The sequence below is a fragment of the Podarcis gaigeae genome (genome assembly GCF_964106915.1).
Source record: "Podarcis gaigeae genome assembly, chromosome: 5".
Lineage (NCBI taxonomy): Eukaryota > Metazoa > Chordata > Lepidosauria > Squamata > Lacertidae > Podarcis > Podarcis gaigeae.
In genome coordinates, this window is record NC_139681.1 from 64,981,489 (window position 1) to 65,009,416 (window position 27,928).

Here is a 27,928-nt window from a genome sequence, read left to right on the forward strand (position 1 = left end):
TTGTGGACCCTTTTGCGCAAGCGCAGGAGGAAAGAGAGGCGGGCTGCCGCGTCCGCCGGCGCTGCGCGCACGCGCACTAGACTAGGGAGGATAGGCCTCGCTCGCTCGCTCGCTCTCCTGACTCGGCTCCGCCGGAGGGGCGGGCGGAAAAGGGGGGGGGTGCGCGCGCGCGCACGAAGGGAAAAAGAGAGAGAGAGAGAGAGAGAAGGGAAAAGAAAAGAGGCTGCTCCATGACTCCCGGCCCTGAGAGCGCGGGCGCGCGCCGCGGCCGGAGCATGAGCGGCCGCCGCCGAGTGTGAGGGGCTCGCGGGTGGGGAGGGGCGCCGGGTTCCCTCCCCGCCCCGCCGAGGGAGCCGGGAAGCGAGCGATGGTGCGGGGTGGCCGGGGGGATGGAAGCTGCGGCGCGGCTGAGGCGAGGCAGCCCTGCCGCCTCCGCCCCTTCCTCCTCCTCCTGCTGTCGGCGGCGGCGGCGGCCTCCGAGGCCCCGGGGGGGTCCGTCGAGGCGCCCCTTCCCGGGCCCGGCCTGAGCGTCTACATGAGCCAGGAGGAGGTGCGGCGCCTCATCGGTGAGTGAGGGGCGGCGGCTGCCTCTCCGCGTGCGCGCCGGCCTGCGAGGGGGGAGGGGCCCCGCGGTGTCTCCCTCCAGGCTCGGCTTCCTCCGGGAGGGGAGGGGGGTCCCGGGAGGGCCGTGCGGCGGGGGGTGGGGGGCGTCTGGCCAGGCACCCCCTTCCCCGCCTCTCCCCGGCTGGTCCTGCCTTCGTTCCTTGTACGGCCTTGCTCTGCTAATGCCGCTCAGCGACTCGCCTGCTTGCCAGGGCTTTATGAGAGGGGGCTGGGTTTGGGTTTCGGGGTGGAAACAAAATACGTGGCTGGGGGAGGGAGAAGGGGGGGACCTAATGGCTTCAAATGTGCTTCACGGTGCAAATTCCCAAATCCGCGCTTTGCAACTGCCTGGGTGAGGCGCTGACATTCTCCACCCAAAAAGCCACCCAAACCACTTCATGGTGAAGGAGGAGGGAGCGGGAGAAGCCTAGAACCAAGGCCAGCAGCAGCAACATACTTTCCTTGGCGGGTGGGTGTGTTTTGCAAATAGGGACGGTCGCACTCAGTTCAGACTCAAGCCCTTTTACGTGCTACAAGGGTTGGTTTGTGGTACTGCTTGTACAGTGCATGCACAATTTTATTTTATACAGCTGTGCTCTAGAAGTTCATGCTGTGAGATGCTAAATCCTTAAGACTTGACTGGGTAAACACTTTATACCTTATGTTAATTTGTTTAGCTTGGTCCTAGCATATTGACTGCTTTATGAAATATACCAAAATATGGCAAATTTTGCCTACACTCCAAAGTGAACAACACTGAAATTCTTAAGTAAATGTGTTTTTGGATGGAAGGGTCAGTGATGTCCTTCATTTTGTCACCCTAGTCCTGCTTAAGCCTTGTTAATGGAATACAATAAATTTGTGAAATCTCAGTCTAAAACACAAGTCACAGAAATAAAAGTTTACGCGCCATAACACATCAATTTATTCTAATATGTATTTTTTAAAAATGAATTTGAAAACATTTGAATGGTACGTTGTAAATCCAGATACCAATTATTGAAGCTGTTGATTTGTACATGCAGTAATGAATATTCAGACACTTACAAAGACATATTTTACTCAGGAGTAAGCAGTCCTGCAAATATGTCTGCAAAAGTTGCCAGCTCAAAATAATAATTATTAACTCATTTCTTCATCTATACATTAATGTTCCTCCCCCTGTCTCTTCTACATTACAAAAATTAAAATATAACTTTCTGGCTTTCTCATTGAAATGCTTACTTGCCACAGGTGCCTAGATAACTGCATATATTTGAGTCTCTTGTTGACTAGATGTTGGGATGGGGAGAAATGATAATTAAAGTAAGCAATCTTCAAAACTGAAATTTGCCAATAAATAAAGGTAGTTTGATGTAGGTGATTTTAGTTCTGTCAAAGAAAGAAACAGTTTTTCACATTTTGTTTATAAATTTGCTACAGTATAACAGTGTTCTCTGTACAAGTCTATTTTCATAGCTTGGAAATTTATATTATTAACAACATTTAGTTTTTAGCCAGATGCTTATCTTTAGATGTGCTGGCTTGCTCTCCTGATGCTGCCTTAAACTAGGTAATTTGTCTGAGATCACAGAGGCTTTCTATAGTTTCAAGGGGGCCTGAGAATAGGTTTGACCAGGATGTCATGGAAGTAAAGAATCACTTATGTGGAGGAAGGTGCTAAGCGTGATTAAATAAGAAACTGACAGAAGACAGATTCATGTTAAATTTTGTAGGATGAGTACAGTATAACTGCAGAAAAAGGGGTGTTACAATGTGTTCCTGTATGTTTGCCTAGCAGTTCTACTTGATAGGGTTGTATATACAGTGGTGCCCCACAAGACGAATGCCTCACAAGACGGAAAACTCGCTAGACGAAAGAGTTTTCCGTTTTGGAGGTGCTTCGCAAAACGAATTTCCTATGGGCTTGCTTTGCAAGACGAAAATGTCTTGCGAGTTCCTACGGGTTGCCCCCCCCCTTTTTCTAAGCCGCTAAGCTGATAAGCCGCTAAAAGCTGCTAATAGCGCTAATCCGTCAATGGGCTTGCTGTGCAAGATGAAAAAACCGCTAGACGAAGAGACTCGCAGAACAGATTCTTTTTGTCTTGCGAGGCACCACTGTATCTTAGACTCGTTGGCAGTGGTGTAGCGTGGGTTGTCGGCACCTGGGGCAAGGCAAGTAATTTGCGCCCCCTAACCCGTGGATTTGTGCCCCCTAACCCCCAGATGTTGCGCCCGGTGCGGCCGGCCCCCCCCTGCACCCCCCATGCTACGCCACTTCTCGTTGGATTGGGACTAGGGACACACAATGTCTTGTGGGAAAGTTTTCACAGTTGTGAATGGATAAAATATTCTTCATAGAATCATAGAGTTAGAAATGACTGAAAGGATCCTCTAGTCCAGTGTTTCCCAACCTTGGGCCTCCAGCTGTTTTTGAACTACAATTCCCATCATCCCTGACCACTGGTCTTGCTAGCTAGGGATGATGGGAGTTGTAGGCCAAAAACATCTGGAGGCCCAAGGTTGGGAAACACTGCCAACCTCTTGCAATGCAGGAATATGCAGTTGTCCCATGTGGGAAACTGTGACTGTGGCATTATCAGTACCATGCTCTGACCAACTGAGCTATCCAGTGGTGTAAATCCACTCCAGTCTTGTGTAGGTGTACACAAGGCACTTCAGAACTTCCCAGTTAGACTGATGTGGCAATTCCAAAAGTTCATGACGTCTCTCTTTTAAAGCTATCAAACAATGGTTGCAGGACATTATTTTCTCTGGTAGGTCACTTAAGATTATTACAAGACCTCCTTTAGTCACACCTTCGTAATCCTAGTAACATAGTTGTCTTCACTTTTTCAAACTTAGCTATGGAACAAGGATGACGGAAATCGTTACAAAACCAGAACCTTTAAGATTCTAAAAATATCTTGGGGGAGTCCAGGCATGTCAGTAGTACTTCTGCCTGTACAACACCAGTTGCCTGTTCCTGTTGCATATCTATGCTATTTACTTCAGCTGTAACTGCTTTCCTGGGGACTTGTGCAGAGAATATTGTATCACAGAGAAATTATAAAACAGAAAGTGAAAAGGCCTGTTTTCTTTATAATTCTTGCTATACTTGTTGTAGCCTCTCTTCACCTAACATTTTCAAAGCCATCCTATCTCTTAGTTGATACATTGCAACTTACCGCTCAGATGGTATTGGGGAGTCTTCTGGTAATAATGTACTGCAAAGTTTTAATTAAAGATAGGTACAGTATCTAATGATTTATGCACAGGTACTGAAAGTTGTTTCTGGAGTACTTGAAGCTTCCCTTTCAGCAGCTTTCATTACTGAATACCCAAACAGCTTAGAAAATGCTCTTTTCAAAAGCATTTTGGGGGGCAAAAGCTGGGAGGGAAACTCAGAAAAGCTCTAGCATATGTACACATCTCTATCTCTGCCTGATAAATTGTATCCAAATGCCCACTCAACTGTGCTGTTTCAGCCTGATTTTCAGCCATTCTCTTAACCCATGGCAGTCACCTGCACGTCACATTCCTGCCTCTCCTGTGGAAAGGCATTTCAGGGTGCTGCAGTTGTTGAGAGACTAATTTATTGAATTGGTGTGGGAGGGAACAGAATATTTGTTGGTGTAGCACCAAACAATGGTTTAGCATTCTAATGTGTGAAGAGAGCCAGTGCTTGTTAGGTGTCTCATTTTCCATTAAGTTTGAGCTGCTGAATAAAGTACTTACGTACTATCTAAATTTATTGTTCTATTTTGATCTGATATCTGGATATGGCTGTTAATTTGAATTAAGTGCTTCTCTTAACAAAATATGAAGATACTGCACATTGAAAGACTTGCAGCTTTTAGTGTATAAGGCTGAGGTGTTTTTAAAATCTTTTGAATACTTAACCTTTTTAGATTACTTGTATGTCACCATCTCATCAGTTGTATGGTCCTACTTGAATATATCTGCCTGGAGTTGTGTGATATATTGCAGAACAATTATTTTTTAGCTGAAAACTGTCCTTTAACATAGTGCTCAGGGAGAAAAGATCAATTACTGAAGGCAAAACAACCTTGAGGAAGGAGCTTACTTCGTTAAGTTGACTGTCTGTATCTTCTTTGAGGATGCTCCAGCTTATTAAATATCTAAGTCTGAGATGGTAGAGACAGATGCTAAAATGGCTGAATATGTTTTCCAGTTGTACAAAGGAGCTGTGCATGTACAGCTGATACAGATGTGTTTCACGGTTCCCGTTGCTCTTGATGAGGCAGCCTATATCCATCTGGGATCACGAGGCAGAGTGGAACTCAAGCTTAGATAAAGATCATTTTGTGCAGATTAGAGTGCCTGGATAAATTCCAGAGGCCAAATTGTTAGGGCATGAAGAAAATTAATGCTGGCCAGAACTTCATTCTGATGCCCACAAATTTGAAATATGCTTACCAACTCTAGATGTAAAAGTATGTTGATGCAGCAGAATGAATCTTTGGCAGTATTTGTTGTCATGGGATGAGCAATGACACACCAGGACCTGAAAGAACTTTAGATCTTTATTGTACTTTTGCTCTGAATATTCATGCCTAAAGAATTTTGAAAGGATGAATGTTTACTATATTTCTAAACACTCAGTAGTCTAATAAAATATATCATTTTACTAATTCAGTGCTGATGGTTTATTACACTGTCGTGATTTCTCTCCCCCTTCATGGTTCATAAATTTTAGTGCAGTGTGCTGTTTTTGAGTATGTTTTATATAATGTGGACAATTGCTTTTAGAGTTGGTACCAAATTTTAGAGTTCTCAGACACAGTCATTGGATTTTAAAGTCAGGACTCCAGAAGGGACTCTTAAGTGATTAAGGCCTTCCCCAAGGCTCTAAAACCTTTTGTGTGCTCAGTTACCTATGTGATGGTGCCTACAGGATGCAGTGTCTAGTGTGTATTTTCAGTAAGTGGTTCATATTCTTCTGGACCTGTGGATGACACTATAGGGGTGGGAATCTACTCCTGAATGACTGTAGTAGATGCAGAGGTCTCTAGGTCCCTTTGCATTCTTGGTGACCTTGTTCAACCACTAAAGTGCCTAGAGTAGCATTCCCCAACCTGGTGCCCTCTAATCTTTTGGACTACAGTTCTCATCATCCCTTAACATGCTTTATGGGGCTGATGGGAATGGGAAGCCAGTACAGCTGGAGGGCACTAAGTTGGAGAAGCCTTGTCTTGAGTCTGATTAGTAATTACCGAAATTTGAAGAATAACTGATTGATTATGAGATGTCCAGTGGTTGTCTTTGTAATTAATAATGGATTTTAAAATTTGAAACTAATTTGTTATGCTTTGCCTTCAGATAGATGGTGCCTGTACAATTCTAGCTACATAGCCCAGCAAAAACTAGCATGATGCTTGTGTTCACAGTAGTGTCCTTGAGATCCATTTGATTCCCATGAAGCCTCTAATCCTACCCCATCACTGCCCCCTTTTTCTCTCTTGAAAAAGTACATAGAGCTGAAGAAGGAAGTTGTAAGAGGTGCACTTTCTCACTTCCTCTTTCAGCTCTGTGTTTTTAATGATTCCGATTAATTCTCCTTGACTTTTATTCGGATTGCTTGGAAAAGTGAAGTACATGTGTTAGCTCTGTCTCTTGATTGCAGGGGGCGGGGCATGATTTATGGAAGTCAATTCCCCATGTTGGATTCATTGACATTATGTATCAGAAATGCAGTAAACATTTTGGTCAAACGTGCCCATAGGCAATGTGACTTAGATGTGCAAAAGAAGAGCAAAGATAGGGGCAGCATAATACAGGTATAAGACAATTTGATATCTGCTTGCCTGTTTTTGAAAGATGCAAAAAGCAACATGAAATTAGTCAGAGTTATCAAGTTCTTAGATCCAGGATCTCTTCCTTAGCTTCCTTTAATTAGCTGTGAAAGGCTGTGTACATAACATACATTCAAACTTTAATCTCCCTCCCCCCAAAAAAGAATCCTGGGAACTGTAGTGAAGGTGGCTGAGAATTGCAACTGTCTTCAAGGTAAACTACAGTTCCCAAGATTCTTTGGAGATGAGAAATCTGCTTTAAATGTATGGTGCACAGCCTAAATGATGTAGAATGTCTTCTATTTAGCGTGATTTGTTGCAGCGGGCACAATTAACAACCCTGCCCTAATACCTCATAGTAAACAAATTTATTCAGTCATGAATTGCATTGTAGTGAATGGGAAGAGAAACAAAGACATTCTGAAGGGTCCCTTTGGCACTACTGCGGCAACTGAAGGCATGAATTTTAGCTACATTAGGATTTTTGTTCCTATGTTTTGTGTGTTCAGTAGTATCCATGAGAATTTATATTTGTTTTGTTTCTTCTTAGTTTGTGCCAGAAGTTCTCAAATCTCTTGTTACATTTATGTCTCAACTACGAAACTTGGTGAAGCTCAAACAAAATCAATTGGTTGGGAGCAGCATAAATTTTCATGATGATGTAAGCCCCAAGGAAACAAAACTGAGAAATCAGTTGGCTGCTGGCCTTGCACAGCATCAAGTGAGAGAGGAAAGGGACATATTTGTGCAGTTTCCACCTTCTCATACCATAAGATGCACACATGAACTGGATTGCTAAATAGAAGTTGGAAATATCTTCTGCTCCATGAGACTGAATAGAATTGTGAACTGGATCATGCCAGTTCCTGTAGGTCATTCAGTGGATATTAGCTCTTGCTATGCATGGTTGTTGGTAAGATGTGAATTGTAGCAGAATATGTAAGTCAAAGGAAGGTGATTAATGTAATAAATGTGATTTTGTGCACACTTGGTTAAGAGGAAAACTTGTATTGCATGTTTCCAAGTCCACATACAAAGGCTTTCTTACAAAAGTCCCATTTGAATGATTATGGATGATAGCTTAAATTTCTGATAAAGCATTCCTAACTTTTAAAAAGCTACCCACTTTCTAAAAAGAAAGGTAAACTGGCACATAGAAATTGTTTTAATTTACAGGAGACACAATGAACATGAGCTACAAAGATGAAGATAATACTAGAATTGCTTCTAGTAATTCAAACTGTTGAACGTTTAGAAAATGAAACCCACCTATTGTTTGTCTGTCTTGCTCCTCAAGGGGGAAGTTCTCACAAGAGCCCCTCTTAAATAAACAAAAATCACTTTCCCATGCTAATTGAGGAGAGCTTTTTGTATTTTCTAAAACTGCAAAGATTTAAAGCTCTTTTATGCAAGAGCCCCTTGAAAAAGCCACGGTTTTGTTAAGACTTCTAGAGTGACATGATCCAGTTTTGTAATGAATACAAGGGTTCCTCAGCATCCTTCATTCTAAGAATGAAATCCCTGCCTCTCCTTGTCTGCTTCATAATGTGTTATGTTAAAATCTTTAAAGAATGACCTTGTATTTCTGTGGTATGGCATAAGCCTACCTTCTTGTTCTATGCTTGATTTAATTTATTCTCTCTGGTTTATGTCCAAGTGTGGAGAACAAATATATATGTTAATGTGATTTAGGGTTTGCCTGTGCAAAACAGTGTTTCCTCTTAAAATCTAAAGCAAAGAAAAAAAAAGGCAGGCCTTGTCATGTGGTTTGCTTTAAGTTAGGTAAGATCCAGTAACAAGAAACTAGATCCTTGAGCCTTAAGCTTTCTATATATGAGCTTGCTTAATGGGGTCTGCAAGTCAGAAGAGTTTTAAAGTAGATTTGTTTAGTTGATTCCAGAAAAGTTTTTCTTTATGCCAGTTAAATAAGTTATTCAATTATTATTCTGTTGTTTTGTCTGCAGTTGATCAGAGAGTCTGTGTACATGTTTCCTTAGACATTTATAATTTTTTGTAGTGTTTTCCTTATCTCCTTCCATACTTTTTCCATACTAGACATGACTTAGCCCCTAGTTACATATTTCATAGCAGCTTTTTAACACAACAACTACAAGCAAACATTGACACATACCCCTTAGCCTCATCAGAACTGTGGGGAAGAGGGATGCTTTAGTCCTTTGCTCCTGCTGTGGTCCTGATTGGAACTGATGTGGGGTTGGAGGAGACTGCACCAGCTATACACAATAGGAGGAAAGTTTCCATTGATGCTAAGGACTCATGAATCTATTCTACCTGAGATTTTATCAATTCCAAAGCCTGGTTTGCATGCTGTATTAATACATAGTTTATAGTAAAGGTTTATTCTAGGCTTATTGCTCAGAGTGCTCCCATGCCACAACAAACCAGGCTCTGGCTTGTTTCCTCCCCCATTAAGGAGTAGAGAAGGAGGTGGGTGGATGGGTGGGTGAGAGAGAAACTGTAGTTGATTTTAAACATTTCTTTAAATGTTGAAGGTAAATTAGGTCAAACTGGCTTAACTGGCACTAAATGTTGGTTTTCTTCCTCTTAAACAAGTAATATTTATTTCTTGTTTACTAAATTGCCTGTGGCTGTAGCTTAGCTTTTATCTTCATTTCCATCCCCCTCTTTGTTTTAAACATGTTTTAGGTATTGATGCAGAACTTTATTATGTGAGAAATGACCTTATCAATCACTACGCTTTGTCCTTTAATCTGCTGGTACCAAGTGAGACTAACAGCCTCCATTTCAGTTGGCATTCCAAGGCCAAGGTAAGCACCAACTATTATTTTATGTGGATGAATTAAGCAACAGTATTCATTGTGTGGGACGCGGGTGGCGCTGTGGGTAAAAGCCTCAGCGCCTAGGGCTTGCCGATCGAAAGGTCGGCGGTTCGAATCCCCGCAGCGGGGTGCGCTCCTGTTGCTCGGTCCCAGCGCCTGCCAACCTAGCAGTTCGAAAGCACCCTCGGGTGCAAGTAGATAAATAGGGACCGCTTTCTAGCGGGAAGGTAAACGGCGTTTCCGTGTGCAGCTCTGGCTCACCAGAGCATCAATGTCACGCTGGCCACGTGACCCGGAAGTGTCTTCGGACAGCGCTGGCCCCTGGCCTCTTGAGTGAGATGGGCGCACAACCCCAGAGTCTGGCAAGACTGGCCCGTATGGGCAGGGGTACCTTTACCTTTACCTTTATTCATTGTGTGGCACTGGAGGGCTTAACCAGGGTGGGTAACCTAAGACTGAAGCTACATGTGTAAGGTGTGCTACAGCTGGTATAACACACTGCAGCTTTGTCTGTAGCAGATGTGGTGGGGTTTTGAGACCCTTTGCTGCCTGGAGCAGTTTCATGGATTCTGTCCGCCCCCTCTTCAGCTTCAAGCATGGAGCTGGGGGGAGGAAGCAAAAGTCCATGAACTTGTGCAGAATGTGCAGCGTGTGTCCATGATCACCACCCCATTCTTAAATATTGTCCATCTGGAAGTAAACTCCATTGCACCCATAAAACCCCAGTGTATACTTACTAAGGAGAAAGTATTATTGAACACAGTGGGATTTATTTCTTATTAGACATACACTAGGATTGCACTTAAGAAGTGTAGTGTGTGAGAAGACTTTTCTCTTCATTTCATAGGCTTGATTCAAATGACTTGTCCTAAACACAGTTTGGTTTTCATGAATGAGCTTTAGGCTTGTGTGCTACTTCATCTTTAAATACGTAAGAGTCCCTCCCTCTCTGTTTCTCAGTAGCTATAGTTTGCCCAATGCAGATATCTGTAAACCATAATTTTGCCTCGAGTTCAGGATTGGAAACCATACAACACGTATTAAATGGTATCAGTACACACATGAGTCAGAAAAGTTGTTTGACAGTTAAAAGGATAGCTGGCTTTTGGTTTGAATATTTAAATATAATTCAAACAGTGATATTTTGGCATCCAGCTTAATAAAGCTGAAATATTAAATGTTCTGGCAGTATCGAAAACTAGGTCTTTGCGTAGATCTCTGGGGGTGAATGGAAATGTGTTTTTCTGGCAGAAAGTGATTCCCGCCTATCACTTTGTATTGGTCATCTCCACATCTTGTTATGGTTTAGTATCTGTTCTGCTTACAGATCTCTTTTTCTGGGGTTTTTTTAAATAATATTTTATTAAGTTTTTTTAAAGATAACAACATACAAAAGAAAAGAAAAAAGATGCACATACAACAACAAAAAACAACAACTTCGAGAATACACAAAAAGAAAAAAGAAAAATCCCTCTTTTTAAATTCTTATCTTTGATTCACTTACTTTCCTGACTTCCTCTCGCCTCCCTTTTTTGTATCCCAGTTTGACAATTACCGGTAGTTCAGCAAATTCAAACCCTACTACTTTACCCTTAAATATTTTACCTCCCAATTTTATAAACTCAGATTTCTCTTGTCACCAGAACCCCTTCATATTATTTTAATGTCATCAACATTCATACATTTTACAATGCTTCTGTAAATAAATTTTAAATTTCCTCCAATCTTCTTCCACCAACTCTTCTCCCTGATCTTGGATTCTGCCAGTCATTTCAGCCATTTCCATATAGTCGATTCTTTTTCTGGTTTTGATCCAGATTCTACCCTTCCCCCTAATAATTGCTTCGTTGAGATGCATGTAGATTAAGGCATTGTCTGATTTCATGCTCTGAATTTACCTTGTTCATTTTTGTTGGACACTTAGCAACATGCTTCTGATAATTTGGTTCTTAATTTATCTCAAGTAGAAATCAGTGCAAATACATACCCTTTTATTGAGCACATTTTCTTTTTGGCTTGTTCTGCACCCCATTACAGATTGAATATAAACTGGGATTTCAGGTTGATAATCTGTTGGCTATGGATATGCCACAAGCAAATATTTCTGAACAAGGAGAAGTCCCTCGTACTTTATCAGGTAAGTAGTCTTTCATTACACAAACTGTAATGCTATGTGCTGATGGGGATACCTTCACTGCCATGATTCACGGTTGAACTACTGTATTGTGCTTCATGTGGTTTTTCCTTTGGGATTGATCTGCACACTGCAGCTGGTGCAGAGCACTGTGACCCAGTTGTGGAGTGAAGTACCTGGGTGTGCAGATATTACTCACATGCTGAGGGAATTGCCCTGGCTGCCAGTTGCCCTGCTGCCAGCACACTAGGGTGTGCTCAGGGTCTGCTATTAGCATATGACCCTTGGAAGAAGGAATGTAAAGTCTGTAATAAAATTAATATAAATCCCTGGACAACTCAGGTCCAGGTTTACTTAATGGACCGCCCACCCAAGTATAGGACTGTAAGATCACTTTGATTCTGTGGGGAAATTTTACTTGTAGCACCAAACCCTACAGAATATCACAAGGCGGTGACCCCAAAATGGACATTTCCTCCACCCATTGCACATGCACCGTGGAATGCCCTTCCTTCTGAAATACAGTGGACCCTCCGGATACAAACTTAATTTGTTCCAGGGGTCCGTGCGTACCTCAAAAAGTCCACATCTAGAGGCGGGTTTGCTGCGTTCGCAACCTGAAAGTTACATTACCCAAAGGTAATGTAACCCAAGGGTCTACTGTATGTGAAGCACCATCCCATCAGTTTTTTCAGATGTGTTGTAAAAATGTACGTCTTTCTCTGACTTGTAAAACTGGACCCTGTTTTTCCAAGATTTCTCTTATCTGTTTTCAAGTCTGTATTTTTGAGATTTGCTTAGAGATTTTAAGTATTAAGCTGTTTGGGGGGAAATAAAAATAAGCTAATTATACTTGAAGTTGACCTACTGAAATGAGTAGACTAAAGTAACTTCATTGATTTTAGTGGGTCTGCTTTGAGTATGTTAGTTGAAACCCTATATAAGCCATTGTCAAGTTTCAAATCTTGGTTTCTTAATCTTTGAAAAGAATTCAGTGTTTTATGTGGATAGGTAAGTTATTGTCCATGTGCCAATTTTGAAATTTCTAGTTTTATGAATACAATGTTTATAAAGTCGATGTGTTATACCTGTGTGTTGGGAGGCATTTACATATTCATACATTGAAGGTGGTCTGTATATCATCACTATTTTGTAAAATAAAATTACCGTATTTTTTGCTCTATAAGACTCACTTTTTCCCTCCTAAAAAGTAAGGGGAAATGTGTGTACGTCTTATGGAGCGAATTCAGGTTGCGCAACTATCACAGAAGCCAGAACAGCAAGAGGGATTGCTGCTTTCACTGCGCAGCAATCCCTCTTGCTGTTCTGGCTTCTGAGATTCAAAATATTTTTTTTCTTGTTTTCCTCCTCCAAAAACTAGATGCGTCTTGTGGTTTATAGAGCAAAAAATACGGTAATTTGAAAAGAAGGGTTTAGAGAAAAGGATGATTTGAATATAAATCATAGTTTGTTTGGCCGAAGTGCAGTTTGTCTAAATTCAAGCCAAATTCATGGAAAATACAACTGTCAATAGCTCCTAATTCTGCTGGTTATATACTGTCTCCAATATCAGTGTTAATGTTAGTGGCAGCGGCTGAATAGCAGCCACTAGAAAGCAAGAGTGAGTGAAGGCTGTTGCACTCATGTCCTGCTTGTGGCCTCTCACAGGCATCTGGTTAGCCACTGTGAGAACCAGGATACCAGACTAGAAAGGACTTTGGTCTCATCTAGCAGGGCTTTTCTTAACTTTCTTAAGGAACATGAAAGGAGGAATCAAGAAATCGTGTCAGTTTTTAAAATTAGCTTTAAAAGTTACCTGAAAGCATTTTTGGCTAAAGGTATAAATGCCTTAAATTTTTTTAAAAAGCTGTAACAAAGGAATTAAAAATACTCAGGAGTTAAGGCAGTTTTGCACTGCTGATTTAAAATGTGTGGTTTTTCATTTTATCTTTTAAAAACATTTATGTATGTGGCTTTTCTATTTACAGTGTTTCGGGTGGAACTCTCTTGCACAGGCAGATTAGACTCTGATGTTACGGTACTAATGCAGCTCAACATGACCGTTAATGCTTCCAAAAATATCACAGTCTTAAATTTCAAACGAAGGAAAATGTGCTACAAAAGTAAGACATTTTTATTCACTGTTCATATTAAAGGGGCAATACAGCTTTGTAAGTTTTTTCACTAGCATTGCACACAGCTAGAGTCCCCCCACCACCACCCTTTTCCTATTCTTTCCCTTCCCACCCAACACCAGAGAAAGCAAGTGTGTAGGAGCAATACATTTCTGCAGAGGTCTGGACAAATAACCAAGGCTCTACATGGTGTCAAGCTTCCAACAATGTGTGTGCCAGTTGTATTTCAGAGGGAAGGCAATTCCAAAGCTGAGATGCCACCACCAAGAAGGCTCTCCTTGCTACACTTCAGCCAAACATCAGTAAATTTACCATGCCCAGGCAATCTTGGTACAGGGTCTGGCCTTTAAGGGGAGCAGGTGATTTTAGGGCTTTGCTTACCAGTACTAAAACTTTGCAGCAGTATCTCAGTAAAAGGGGTATTGTTAACCAGAAAGGATCATTACTAACATTGGGAATGCAGGAAATCAATATTTAAACCAAGACGCACGTCTGGAAACAGAAGCTACCTATAACCAATATGCTTCAGACCTCTAGAAAGGTGGAGACCTAGGGAAGGGTTAACATAATTGGCTACATTTACATGTCCTGAGAAAGTTTGGGTTGCAAGGTGGATTTGAAATACGGTAAATAAATTTCTTCTCGATAGCATCTACTCATGGGAATGAGTAGTTGCAATGATTACAGGAAAGTTTGAAAGTTAAATATTGTAATCCCATGAAACACAAAGGATGAAATACAAATGTATCCCATGTGCTAAATCTACCCCCGTTCTGTTCTTGGGTTTTACATCTGAAAGTTCAGCTTATGTTCTTTCATGGGCACATGTTTAAACAAGGGTCAACCATTGGCAGTTAGCATTGTATCAAGGCAAGTAAAAGGACCAGTCTCTATGCTACTGAAATCTTGTGGTTGGTGTTACTATGTGGTATGTTACTTCCTCTTTATAGTAGGTGAACTACATTGAATTCTTGGGTTTGCCAGATCTTGATAGATATTTTTTTTACTTAGTATTGATAGAAGATGGAATAAAGTGTTCTTCTGTTCATTGTCTTGGTATGAAAAGTAAATTTCAAAGTGATATCAAATGTCTCTTTTTATCTCTTTTGTCTTTAGAACCTGAGCTAGAAGTAAAACCACCAGTATTGGACAAAAATAGCAGTAAAGCTATTTGTAAGTAAATGTGTTTCATATTTTTAAATGGAAGATACCTGAAAGCATTATTCATATGCAGCATGCAGGAGAAGTTGAGGATCTTTGTCATTTTCTTTTAAAATTACCAGTCTACATAATTCAAACACATTTCTTCCCTTTCTGCTGTTAGATAAGGAAAATTGGTCAGATTTTTTAAGAGTCAAACTTTTTGTTCATTAATGGAAATTAAAAAGTATAAATCCCCATCAGCTTGTACTTTTGCATTTTTGTATTTCATGCTTTTTATTGATTATCATGTTGTAAACCAGGTACTCCACCAAGCAGATCTGTAAGAGATTAGTTTCACTATCAGCCTTTTTACGTAATGTATTTTTGAATTTGCATGTTACATGGCTGCATATTTTGGTATATGAATTGAATTCCTGTCAACAGTAAATAGAGAGAAGGCAACTTGGTAGTGAAGATATTATATTACAAAAACTCCATTGGCCTTTTGGTGGAAGCAATTTCATAATTTTGTCATGTTGAGTTATTAGCATAATTAGCTGAGTTCTTTGTAGTGGAGGGTATCTCTCTGTCCTTGGTACTCATCAGACTCTTCTCTTTTTGTACTTCAAGGAAAACAAGGCTTAGAGAAGACTTTAATGTAGAGGTTTTGTATCTAAAGGATATGATGTTTAGTTTTTCTAGGCATCTCTTAGTGACTGTTTTCAATATTTTATATTTAGACTTCTAAAACTAATCTTGGAAGTCACTTTTTTCCTTCACCATAAGCTTAAATTATATACTACAGTATAATAGGAAAATAAAAATAAACATGTTACTTATTCATTTGTATGTGAACTTAGCTGAAGCTGGCAAATGTTATATCCATTTTGTTGCAGTAATGCTTTGCTCTTCCATTTCAGTTGATCCTGTAAATGCAGCTCCCACCACTTCTACGCGTGTGTTTTATATCAGTGTAGGAGTTTGCTGTGCAGTCATATTCCTGGTAGCAATAATACTAGCTGTTTTGCATCTTCACAGTATGAAGAGAATAGAATTGGAAGACAGGTAAAGAAAAAACACGGACTTCAATTTTCTTTCCAGTTTTCATGTTTGAGATGTTATATGGACTTCTTGATGCACTAAAGGTAGCTCCTAGGCTTTGGCAGAGTTGACATTTAGAACTTAATGTCAGTGCAGTATATAACTTATCTTTCAATGTTCCCAGATAATGCAATACAAGACTTACTAAGTTATCAGGCTGCTAGCCATGTTGGCTTAATACTGCCTCAGGTTTCAAAGACAGCATGTCTCTGAATAGCAGTTGCAGGGGAACACAAGTGGGAGAGTACTATTGCATTCATGTCCTCCTGTTTGTGGACTTCACATAGCCATCTGGCTGGCCTCTGTGAAAACAGGCTGCTAGCTACATGGGTGTTGAGCTTAAGCTAGTGGGGCTGCTCTAAGGGACTGGCATATTCTGTGAAATAGAGTTAAGATTAATCGTAATAGGTTCCAAATAGCACTGGTTAAGGAATGCTGATAGTTCTTGGGATTCTCCCACCCCTAGATTCTCTCCATTTAAATAATATTCTTAAGCTTCATTTCCTTACTTACAATCTGCACATCCCTAACAGTTGGACTGAAAGTGAAGATTCTTGGAGCAAGGGGTGATTTATTGGTGGGGGGAGGAACCCTTTAACAACACTGAAAAATACTTGAAAATATGTTTTAAAATGTGTGGCTGTTACTCCTTTTTTAAAAAATGGATGCATTTCTTTATTGTGGTCATAGTCAATTTACAAAGACAGGTGCAAATACTCAATAGAGGTGTCCCCCCTCCCCCCGTAAGTGCTATATAAGCACAGTCCAACCCCTTTTCTCTGTTGGGGACATCAACAAGAACATTCTGACTTCCGTTGTACATATCACCAGCTAAACTCTGGAAAAATGCTAGGCACAATATAGTTTCCCTTACATCAGCTCTAATGTATTTGAAACCTATAACACATCAGAACTCAATCTACAAACTTAAAAGTTTGGACTTTCCCCACAACGCTACAGATTTTGTCTTCCTTTTTGGCAAGATTTGCAATAGTTAAAGGTGTAATTGCTTAAATTACGGTTGATTTGATTGAAAACGTTATTAATCAAAATGCTATTTGATTGCCTTTTCATGTTCTGATATTCATTTAAAGTATTACAAGCTTTTGACATTTTTGCTATATTCAAGTTGAGTTTTGGAGAAGTCTGGTTTTGTTAATCTTTTTTAACTGCACAACTGAAATGGTATCTTAGCCTCAGCAAAAGTTAAGTGGTTGAAAATTAGAAAATGATTGTGTTTTCTTTTCCAAAACAGCATTAGTGACAGCAGTAGTTCTCAAGGCTTATCTCAGCCCTCAACGCAAACAACACAGTACCTGAGAGCTGACACTCCAAACAATGCAACACCAATTACTAGTAAGTGTTAATCTAATACAGATACCCACACACCTCAACTTTCTATGTGTGAGTGTTAGTCATAGTGATCTAAGAGATGTGTGAAAAGTCTAGAGTTGGCATCCTAGTGACCTTTGTATCTCTGGGCTATAAGATCACAGTACTGCACATTGTATGAGAAACGGGATTCTCAACCCATAGAGAACCCTGACTTTCTTCAAAGGCTCCTCCCTGATTCTCCTATATAAATGTTCAATCCCCCTGAAGGAGCTAACACAGGGATGACATGCTTATGCCAAGTGCATGTAGCTCTGCCTGGAGTGTCTGTTTCATTGCTAGATCTCAGCCTGCACTTATTTTCAGACTGCTGGCAAAACAATTAATGTGTATGGGTAGGATGATGACTGTGTGCCATGTGTTCAAACGTTTCTCGGTATATGCATAATTATTAATTTTCACCATACTTTTAAATTGGTTGAATCAATTGACTTGGATCCTAAAATAAGTTAACTTCAGTAAGCTCATGAAGGACAATTTGCTGCCCCCACCCATATTCCTTCAAGATCCCCCTGAATGATGTGGGTTCCGGCATAGGGGGGAAAGAAATGTTTCCTGTCCCATTACACTCTGGGTGCCCACCCCACAATTTCAAGAGGTTCCCAGAATGTAGCACAATACTACAAATGTTCCCAAAGTGAGTTGAATGATAGCATCCATCATCACTGCTTGTGTAAGTAATTTTCTTATCAGTGGATTTGGCTGTGTTCTAACCTAATTGCATTATGCAATGCCAATTGCAGGGAATCACAGATGGGAAGGTTACTGTTTCACTTGTGTTCTGTTTGTGGGTCTCCAGATGGTGTTGGGCTATAGCCTCCATCATCCCCAGACAGTGGGGCCAAATATTCTGTGCTACTGTTCTTGGTGCAACAGTTCCATAGACTGCACTGCTGTTAGTAGTTTCTCTTTGACACTTCTCTATTATGGGGCAGCAAGGTAACCATTAAGATGTGCTAGATCAGAAACTGTTTGAAAGGACAATGCCCTAGCAATTTCATACAATTAGGATAATGTTTGATTCTAAAAAACCTCAAGGAGGTTTCAAAAAACAGTAATATCTATGAGTGTCTAGATCGTCTGAGCCCATTAGACTAGAATAGAATACCAGTTCTTGGAAGTAAAGGATCAGTCTCTGCAACTGCAGCTCTTTGAGACATTGGGAAGAATTGGGGCAGGAGAGTTTATTTCATTTATGTAACCTTTCCTCCTGCTGAAGAGACCTCTCAGTTTGCTGCTATGAATGTTCCAGATTGACCAGCTGCATAAAGCTTTGCCCAGTCTACATAAACAAAAGTCCTTGTGAAAGGCATTGGAACATTTCTTACTAGAAACCAAAATAATTTTGAGATGCTTTACCAATTTTTTAAAAATTATAAACACAGGATTCACTTTGCATATAGCAATGTCTTCTAAAGCCCAGAAGAGGGCAATGTGTTTGCTTTCTTGTTTGTTTCAATCTTGTAATGTGTATGGTACTCAGTAATTAACCAGAAGATCTTTATTCTTATTGCATTCTGTGGCAAAACATTAAATACTTTAAAGGTACTATCCAGGGCAATAGGTTTCTTTTCCTGCATGTTACTTTCATCTCTAGATAATGATGAATACTCCTATTTACATTTGGTATTTATATTGGTATTGTTTGGATCTGCTGGCTCCTCAGGTTATCCTACTTTACGAATAGAGAAGAATGACCTTAAAAGTGTAACGTTGATGGAGGCAAAGGCTAAAGTAAAGGACATAGCAATCTCCAGAGAGAGGATAACATTAAAAGACGTTCTTCAAGAAGGTACGAGTAAACAGTTCCTCATATGTGTCAATCTGCAATCAATCAGATGATATGATTTTCATTTTTCTTTGCCTTTTCTGTGGATTGTTGATACCTCAAATGACGGGTGGTAGTTATAAGTAGGGTGGATAGCCAGCAAAAAAATGGGCATGTTTCTAACAATGATGTCTAACAATGGTTCAGCCATTATTTCTAATCTAGGCTAATGTGTCTGATAAGTGTGCAATTCCATTTTTAAGAGGTTAGATGTGTAGGATTATGTTTTGTACATAATGATTTTATCCATACTGTTTTTGAAAAGCATACCATGTTCATTGCTGCTTATCCTGGGTATAGGGAATATTATGGGGAAATTGAATTGGGCAAATATATCTCAAAACATTTCTGATGATATATCTTACTGTTCTAAAATCTTGGTAAGGTGTTTAATGAAACTAAACTGGGGAAAACAGGGCCTCGTTTTATTTTTTCCTAATCTTCTGGTCAGTCTTGTAAACTAGCATATTTTTTAAGGTTTGATCAGTTTCTCTACTAATATATGAGCTAATTTTTTGCAGGTAATCTTACTAATCCACAATGTTAGCAAAAGAGGGTTTCACGAAAATGTTAAAACTTCTATTGCTTATGTTGGCAATCTCCCTTTGAACTCTAAATTAGATCGGCAAATAATGGTTCAAGTGCCAACTACGAAAAGGTTGATGAAATGCTGAACAAAGAGGCCATGGATGGATGTGAAGTTTCACAAGAGGAGAGTCCACTGCTAACCTTGATTTCCCTTCACTGTTGATTTATTGAATGTGTATACAAATTTCTGTTGACCTAATTTTCTTCATTCATTGCTCTCATCCTCAGGCACATTTGGTCGAATTTTCCATGGAATGCTAATAGAAGAAAAAGACCCTACTAAAGAAAAGCAGATGTTTGTAAAAACAGTAAAAGGTAGGCTTTCAGCATTAGGCAGATTACAGGATAGTCATTGCTTCTGCAAAATAGTTATTTCTTAGATGTATTGAAAAATGAATGTTGGGGCAAAACCTCTTCCACAATTGCAGAATTCCAACAGTAATTTTTCTGCCTCTGGCTTCAGTTTATTGAATTGGGTGTGTATATTTCAGGTATGTATTTTGAACCAAACATGGAGACCCCCTAAGAAGTAGAGAGGGGCTGGTTTGGTGAGCTAGTGCATACTTGGGAGACGGCTGGCTTCCATTGAGCCTTGGGGAAATATATGGTTTAGGGAAGACTACTCCATAGTCTAGTAGGTTAGGTCTGCAGCTTGGGAGATAAAAGGGGACACAGGAAAGAAAAAAGGCCTGAATGGTAAGTAAAGAGGGACCGTAGCACTAGCTAATTTTTGTCTAGTGTGGAATGTGAAGCTCATAGCCCCGAGTTGAGAGGACGTTACAGGTCCCAGCATCTAAAAATGAGTGAACTATTTTCAATGTTCAGCTGATTGCCAGAATTCACTGGTCCTTTTTCACATGAAGCATTCATCTCATGGCCCCTCATCTCAGTCCCCTCAGACGTTTTGTGGAAGGACAAGGAAGGCAAGACACTGCCTTAATAAGTTTATTATAAAGATTTAGTGACCACAGACAGTGGCAGAACACAAGTTCCCAAGTCCAGATTCTGGCATCTCTTTAAAAGATTTGGGGTATCAAGGCTGAGGGAAAGGCCTTGGAGAGGTACTACTGGCCATAACGAAGTTTGTGAGCTAGGTGGATCGTTGTTCTAAGGCAGCTTCATATGTTCCTCTCTGTGATCTCTCCCCACAATCTCTTAAAAGGGACTGACGGCAACATTTTGTCAATTTCATCTTAAGCTATGTGACTCATGCTTAAGTCCTATTGAAAATAGTTCACAAAGTCTAATTTAAATCCCATTGATTTCAATAGGATTTTTAAGGCAATTAACTTGGTCTGGATCTTGTTCATCAATAATGTTTAATATCTTAGTATGTGATTTTGCTATTTGAGGATTTTGAATTTTATGTGTGTCTGTCTGTTAGCTGCTGGTTTTGTTTTGTTTTGGGTTTTGGGTTTTTTTGCCTACGCAAATTTGTTCTAACAAGCTTTTGGCTTTTTAGATCAGGCCTCAGAAGTTCAAGTGACAATGATGTTAACAGAAAGCTGTAAACTCAGAGGTCTCCATCACAGGTTAGTGCTCTTCAAAATGAAAGCAAAGTTGTTTTCATTTGTCTTTGGGAATTTGATGGCTTATCATCTAAAGTTTAGTTTCACAACAGTCTATTGAAAACAGTTATTAATTATTAATTATTCTGCAAAAACACTAGACTTCAGTTTTAGTCTTCATTCGAGCCATCTTCAGTCAGGCAGAGTGCAAACTTGAAGGTGACTGGAATTGAAGTGTACTTCGCATATGCTTCATTCAAGAATTCTCAAATGACGAATTTGGCCCATAATGCAATTGCGAAAAGCTATTTGGCTATGATTGCAAGCAGTGTTTATACTTAAAAAAAGGGGTATACATTTTCCTAAATTATAAATCAAGGAAATGGGATACATGGTGGTAATTGTGCAGTACAGTGGACATTCCGGACACAAACTTAATTCGTTCCGGGGGTCTGTATTTACCCCAAAAAGTCCACATCTAGACGCGCCGATTCTGTGCATGCGCACAGTGTGATAGAGCACTTCTGCGCATGTGCGCACGGCAATACCTGGAAGTATACACTACCGTGTTTGCCGCGTTCACAACCCGAAAGTTGCGTTACCCGAAGGTAACGTAACCCAAGGGTCCACTGTACAATTGTGGGGCTGTTGGTTGAACAGCTAATGGAATCCCCACCACCACCAGAACCAACCAGAACTATATTTCTTTCAGAAATCTGCTCCCCATTACTCACGTTTGTATAGAGGAAGGAGAAAAACCAATGGTACTGTTGCCTTATATGAACTGGGGGAATCTCAAGTTGTTTTTGCGACAGTGCAAACTGGTAGAAGCTAACAATCCTCAGGTAAGAAGTGGCTAATCTAGAATATAAAATAGTTGGCCACCAATTTAGATTTAATTAAAATTCAAACTGTCGAGATCATGGTGAATTTCCAAGGGATTCATAGGTATGAAAAACTCATTCAGTAGAACGGCCTTTGCCAATCTGGTGCCCTCCAGAAGTGTTGGACTGCAGTCCCATCGACCTCAGCGCAAGGCTCATGGGAGTTCCAGTCCAGAACACCCAGAGGACACCAGGTCAGTGAAAGCATCAGTAGAGCCGTAGGAAACAGACATGATAACAATATTTTAAAACAATTTGCTTTAATGTTTCATTCTCTGCTTAAATACATGTTGCTTCTTAAATACAAACATAGGAAAGTAGTGTAATAACAAGGGGAAGGCTGAAACAGCAGGTGTAATCCTAATATTCCCAGTCCTGCTAGGGCAGCTTCTCAAAATTACCTTAATCTCTTCTGCTTCCCAGATTAGGAAAGCCAACATTTGTGTTTTCAGGGGCCACATTGTTCTCCAGAGGGCCACCAGCATATGTTGTACAAACTAATTCCATCACAAGAGGCTTGTGACACAGTAGATGTCATCTAGCAGGAAGAGCTTCACAGTATGTGCTTGTTAACATATTCCTGCATCTCAGGATGCTGAATTATGTGCCCGGTGCATATAATTAGACTCCTGTGCCTTGTGAAAGCTAGAACTGAGCAGATCACAGTGACTTGCACCTAGCACACAAAGGATTCTGTTCTCCCTTCTCACAGAAGTGGTAGCAGGAAATGCAACAGAAAGTTTGTTAACTCTGGTTTTTGCCACTATGAAAGCAAATTAGATATGGTGTCCCTGAGTTTTGGGACAAGCACCAGCAGTTTTCATTTTATCGGAAGGACACCCTCTTTGGATCTCAGTTTTTCAGTGAAAATTAGAAAAGCTTGTACTTTGGACAGATAGCAAATAATGACTAAGCTAGGAATTTTTATTCAAGCATATTTATTTTTTTTTAAATTAGCTCCACCTTTACATTTCAAGGAGGTTTATAATTCTAATCTCTATTTCTATAGGCAATTTCACAACAAGATCTTGTACATATGGCTATTCAGATTGCCTGTGGAATGAGCTACTTGTCCCGAAGAGAGGTCATTCACAAAGACCTGGCTGCTAGAAATTGTGTGTAAGTACCGAAGTTTAAAGGGCTAAAGACACTCAGTTGGGGGCAATGTAAAATACTCCTCTAACGGGTCTTCTGTCCATTCACTGTACAAGTCACTCTTTCCCATTGCAAGCTGATAGCTGCACCTGTCTGGCACAGCTAGTTTTATGTTTAAGGTGCAGCATAATAAAGAGATGCCCACAGAGAGCACCAGAAATCAAAGTATGAGGTACCGCAGCACTAGAAGAACTTAGTAGGTATTGGCCAGCATCTACCATATTTGTGGAAAATATGACCATGTTGTTTTAGGTTGCTTATGCAAATGAATTGTTGTCTTTGCTTGCCATTATTCCATAAAAAGCCAGCTCCAAATGTTTTCTCTCAATATAATGTGACAAGAAACAGAAACTATGCTTGAGATATTGTAGATAGGGGGTGCTTTGATTCTTAGCATTTGGTTGTCTTAATAGGGAAAGCTAAGGTTCACAGTTGCCTTTATGCAGTACCACTTTTGGGCATCCGTCCATCATTTGTTAAGAATTTGTAGTAGTTTATGGTTGGCAATAGGCTACATTCCTGCACATGCTGTCATTCTATATTTTGACCGACAAATGGAGCAATGAAATAGGAAGGTATCACGCTACCAATATACAGTTTGTTAGGTTTTTATTTAAAAATAAAAAAATACTTTAAAATGACATCAAGGTTCTTGATACATGTCTTACTCCAAATTGTTTTTGCACTAGGCATAGTAGGCTAGAGTATGTCTAAAAATGCCTTGTCATTTCCTGACTGTCACCTAGATAGTGCTGCAAACATATGACTGTAAAGAGCTTAACTTACCCATCTAAGTGGTTGTCTGTGTGTATTTTAATATACAGCATTGATGATGCACTTCAGGTGAAGATTACAGACAATGCCCTGTCCAGAGATCTATTTCCCATGGATTATCATTGCCTCGGAGACAATGAAAACAGGCCAGTGCGGTGGATGGCTCTTGAAAGTTTGGTTAACAATGAGTTTTCCGGCGCTAGTGATGTGGTAAGTTAAGATACAGTAGTAGAACAAAAACATATTGCAGGAATTAACTATTGAGTGCCATCAGGAGAACCCCAGAACAGCAAGGGAGGAGAGGAGATGTGGGAATCGTTCTGTCCTGCAAGTCAAAATGCTTGCCTTGATTGAACAACTGCACAATGTAGAATTCCTCCCGTATATTTTTAAATTAAAACAACGAGAGTTGTAAAAATCTTCATACAGAACAACTTACTTGTTAGGTAAGCAGCCCTTGGATAAACAGCAAACCCACACTGAATATCCTAGTATTCGTTTTAATAAGGTAAGTTGAGGAGATTATAGAAAAAGAAATTTGAGGCTAATAGAACTGGGAGTGATATCCAGTGTTGATCATACCCAGGGTAGACCCATTGAAATCAGTAGGCCTACTCTTGGTATGACCACTGGAGTTTAGTGGCATGATAATAGGAAACAATACACACACCACAAGTATTGAATCCTTTAAAAATATGTGCGATTCATATTGAGACATGCAGCACACATGTTTTGTATTTTGGATTCATACCTGAGTAAAAGCAGTAACACAAATATCTCTGGTAACTGTTAGTAGGTCTGATAGGCCATTTTACGCCACAGCAATTTACAGTTGTTTGTTTTCAAGCTTTATTTGAAATAAAAGATGGACTGAGCACCTTATTTGCAAGACACTGATACTTGTTTGAAATAAATATGAAACATTCCTAAAATCTAACCAGTTATTATATGTGATACTCTTTCCAGTGGTCTTTTGGAGTAACGTTGTGGGAACTGATGACTTTGGGACAAACCCCATATGTAGATATCGACCCCTTTGAGATGGCAGCCTATCTAAAAGATGGATACAGGATAGCTCAGCCAATCAACTGTCCTGATGAATTGTAAGTGACTGTTAGAGTTGCATAATAATTCTTAAGATTGTGTATGTAGGTGGAAAATAATGTCTATGATTAGTCGGTGCAAACTTATAAGAACTGCTGTGTTTGAAAGCATTATACATTCTACATTAATTGGACTTCATTTGGGTATAGTAGGGTTCGGCACAATGCGCGTGTGCGTGGTAACACGTCAAATGGATGCTCATAAATGGGAAGCTGCCTGTATGTTGGCGTTTTTATCCCTCTGCGTCTTGAAGACTGGGAAATATGGTGTGATTAGTGAAGTCCTCAAAAGCGATCAAAAGAATGACATTAGATACATGCAGTAAAGTGCAACTCATACTCTTGACTCAGTGAGGACCATGTGGGGAACAACTGAATAGGTGGAGAATATTTCCTGTTTCTTATATGTGTGATACAGATTACTGTGGCTGATGTTGTAGTAGTCTGTGGTTCCTGTTCCACTTGTTCTGTTGCTATGGAATAAAGTTCTATCCCTCCATTCATTGCTGAAGTGTTTTGTCACTACTTCATGGTTCCTTCTTTTGGGGACATAAGCAGTTAATCTCACTTAAATTGACTCATACTGATAATAGTGGTGTTTCGGGTTCTTTTTTATCGTACTCCTTGGAACTACTCTGTTAGGAGTTAGGGCTGCTTTTAAAAGGAAGATTGTGAAGTTGCATGTAATTTTACATTTCCTAAAACCATTCATGCATACATGCATATACGCAGCACTATATCTTCTGAGAAATCATTATAGTTTCTTACTTAGTAACCCTCAAAAACTATACTAATCTGACCACTTGAGGCTTAAATTTTGAGCCTGTTATGCACTGAAGCAAAACTTAGTCATTAGATTCCTATCCAGGTTCAGTTTCTGCCCACTGTATTCCAGAGGTAAGCAGTCATTTTTAAGGCTGTGCTAAAGTTAGTCTGCTATAAGCTGCTGATAAAGAAGTTTCTAACAAAAAACATAAATTTAAAGTGGATGTTAAATATCTCACAAAAACTGCAAATACTTAAAAGAAAAGAAATCTGAAAAGAACAGAGAAGATAAGCTGTGTTCTTTAAAAGGGTAACCAGCTATGAGACATTAACCTGGGGAGTATCTTCACTAGATGTCACTTGCCGTAGATTTCTAATTTTCACCCAGGTGAAAATGTGAAATACTTTCCATGTTTCTAAGGTATCCAATGTTTACTACACATTAAAGTGTGTGGCAGGGAATGAAAATATCACACTTTTAATACCTTTACTTAAAGGTAAAGGTAAAGGTACCCCTGCCCGTACGGGCCAGTCTTGACAGACTCTGGGGTTGTGCGCCCATCTCACTTAAGAGGCCAGGGGCCAGCGCTGTCCGGAGACACTTCCGGGTCACGTGGCCAGCGTGACATCGCTGCTCTGGCGAGCCAGAGCCGCACACGGAAACGCCGTTTACCTTCCCGCTGGTAAGCGGTCCCTATTTATCTACTTGCACCCGGAGGTGCTTTCGAACTGCTAGGTTGGCAGGCGCTGGGACCGAGCAGCGGGAGCGCACCCCGCCGCAGGGATTCGAACCACCGACCTCTCGATCGGCAAGTCCTAGGCGCTGAGGCTTTAACCCACAGCGCCACCTGCGTCCCTATACCTTTACTTACTGTGTGTTAATTTGTTGGAAGCTTCCCAGGGTGGCTGCAGGTAACCCAGTCAGATGGGTGGCATATAAATAAGGAACTATTAATCTATTATTAAACCTGTGGCCGAAGGGCTTACCACTTGTGTCAAGCTTACTTACCTTTGTTTGCTTTTTTTTATCGTCCAGATTTGCTGTGATGGCTTGCTGCTGGGCACTGGACCCTGAGGAGAGACCTAAATTCCAGCAGCTGGTGCAGTGCCTCACTGAATTCCATGCAGCATTGGGAGCCTATGTCTGATGCCAGGCATACACACTCTGCTCTTCTTGGAAAGGGACGCCGTGTCCATGTAACAGTGAAACGTGGCGTTTGCATCTATTTATATACACTATAACGTCGATCTAAAACACATTATTTGGAAGTTGGCTTCACTGATTTCAGTGGATTTTTCACATAATGCGAGTAGGATCAGGGAGCCCATGTGTGAAGCAGAGACACTAACTAGAAGATTGCCTTCTTCCAAAATCACTGTGCCTTAATAAAGCAGTCTGGCGTTTTTTTGTAAGGTTAGGTTTTATTCTACGTGTCACTTAAGTGGAAATCAGACATTTTAATTTCCCAACCTGAAACGTAAGTATAAGAGACTGGAATGTGAATTGGATGAATTTTTGGCACTGTTAAAGAAGAGGCAAACTTAATTTCACAGGTGCTTGAACTGATGTATGGGGGCATTTGTGTAAAAATCTAAAGTGGCAAAAAGAATTCCTCCTTCCCCCACACCCCAAAAAAGACTTACGTGTGCTGCAGCTTAAACTATTTAAAATGACTTGACTGGTTTTGGTGTTCAGATTTGTAGTTGGAATAGCCTTTTTTTTAAAAAAGTATCCATTGCTTTTTTTAAAAAGACGACAGCACAATATGGTTGGAACCACAAGTGGCCTTTTTATTATGTTTTAATCCCATTCTTAAACAATGGTTTTTTTGGGGGGGGGGGAGCTTACCTCCAAGATGCATTATTCCCCTTTTAAAAGTGACAGACAGTTCTACAAAACTGTTTCCAGTTTACCTCAAGAGTAAAATGGAGCCTCGTGTTGCAAGGCTAAAACCGCTTAGAGGGTTTTTTCTGCAGTCAAGCGGTATATAAATTTTATGGAAAAAAAGAAAAGTGCTAGAGGCCTTCAGAGAAGTGCCAAAGCAGCCCTCAATTAGGAGCCTTTCACCTCGGACTATAGAATGCAGATTTTTCTTGTTAAAAAGGTACTGGTTTATGTGTTTAGGATTTTTTATGACCTGAAAAGGAATTAAATATATAAATATATAAATATATTTGTAAATCCGCATTTGAAGAGTAAAAATATCTGTATATTATGA

The 27,928-nt window shown here is 40.3% G+C and overlaps 1 protein-coding gene across 2 annotated transcripts; it reads left to right on the plus strand.

The window, feature by feature from the left end:
* Nucleotides 1-68: 68 nt before the first annotated feature.
* RYK (receptor like tyrosine kinase) lies at nucleotides 69-27,928 on the plus strand. 2 transcript variants are annotated; one of them, XM_083741855.1, is made up of 15 exons: nucleotides 69-566; nucleotides 9,066-9,187; nucleotides 11,237-11,336; nucleotides 13,322-13,456; nucleotides 14,585-14,641; nucleotides 15,532-15,676; nucleotides 16,968-17,068; nucleotides 18,771-18,896; nucleotides 19,749-19,835; nucleotides 20,983-21,052; nucleotides 21,741-21,873; nucleotides 22,922-23,031; nucleotides 23,892-24,051; nucleotides 24,808-24,944; nucleotides 26,746-27,928. In XM_083741855.1, the coding sequence occupies exons 1-15, from the start codon at nucleotides 368-370 to the stop codon at nucleotides 26,855-26,857; spliced, it is 1,794 nt and encodes a 597-aa protein (XP_083597981.1). In that variant the 5' UTR covers nucleotides 69-367; the 3' UTR covers nucleotides 26,858-27,928. The 2 variants fall into 2 exon arrangements, with proteins under 2 accessions (XP_083597981.1, XP_083597980.1); XM_083741854.1 differs by having other exon boundaries at nucleotides 90-566; nucleotides 18,762-18,896.

Coding starts and splice junctions, on each gene's coding strand:
- RYK (XM_083741854.1), top strand. CDS start 368: ATGGTGCGGGGTGGCCGGGGGGATGGAAGCTGCGGCGCGGCTGAGGCG. Junction 13,457..14,584: donor AAGGAAAATGTGCTACAAAA/GTAAGACATTTT, acceptor TTTTGTCTTTAG/AACCTGAGCTAGAAGTAAAA. Junction 21,053..21,740: donor CTCAGAGGTCTCCATCACAG/GTTAGTGCTCTT, acceptor TATTTCTTTCAG/AAATCTGCTCCCCATTACTC.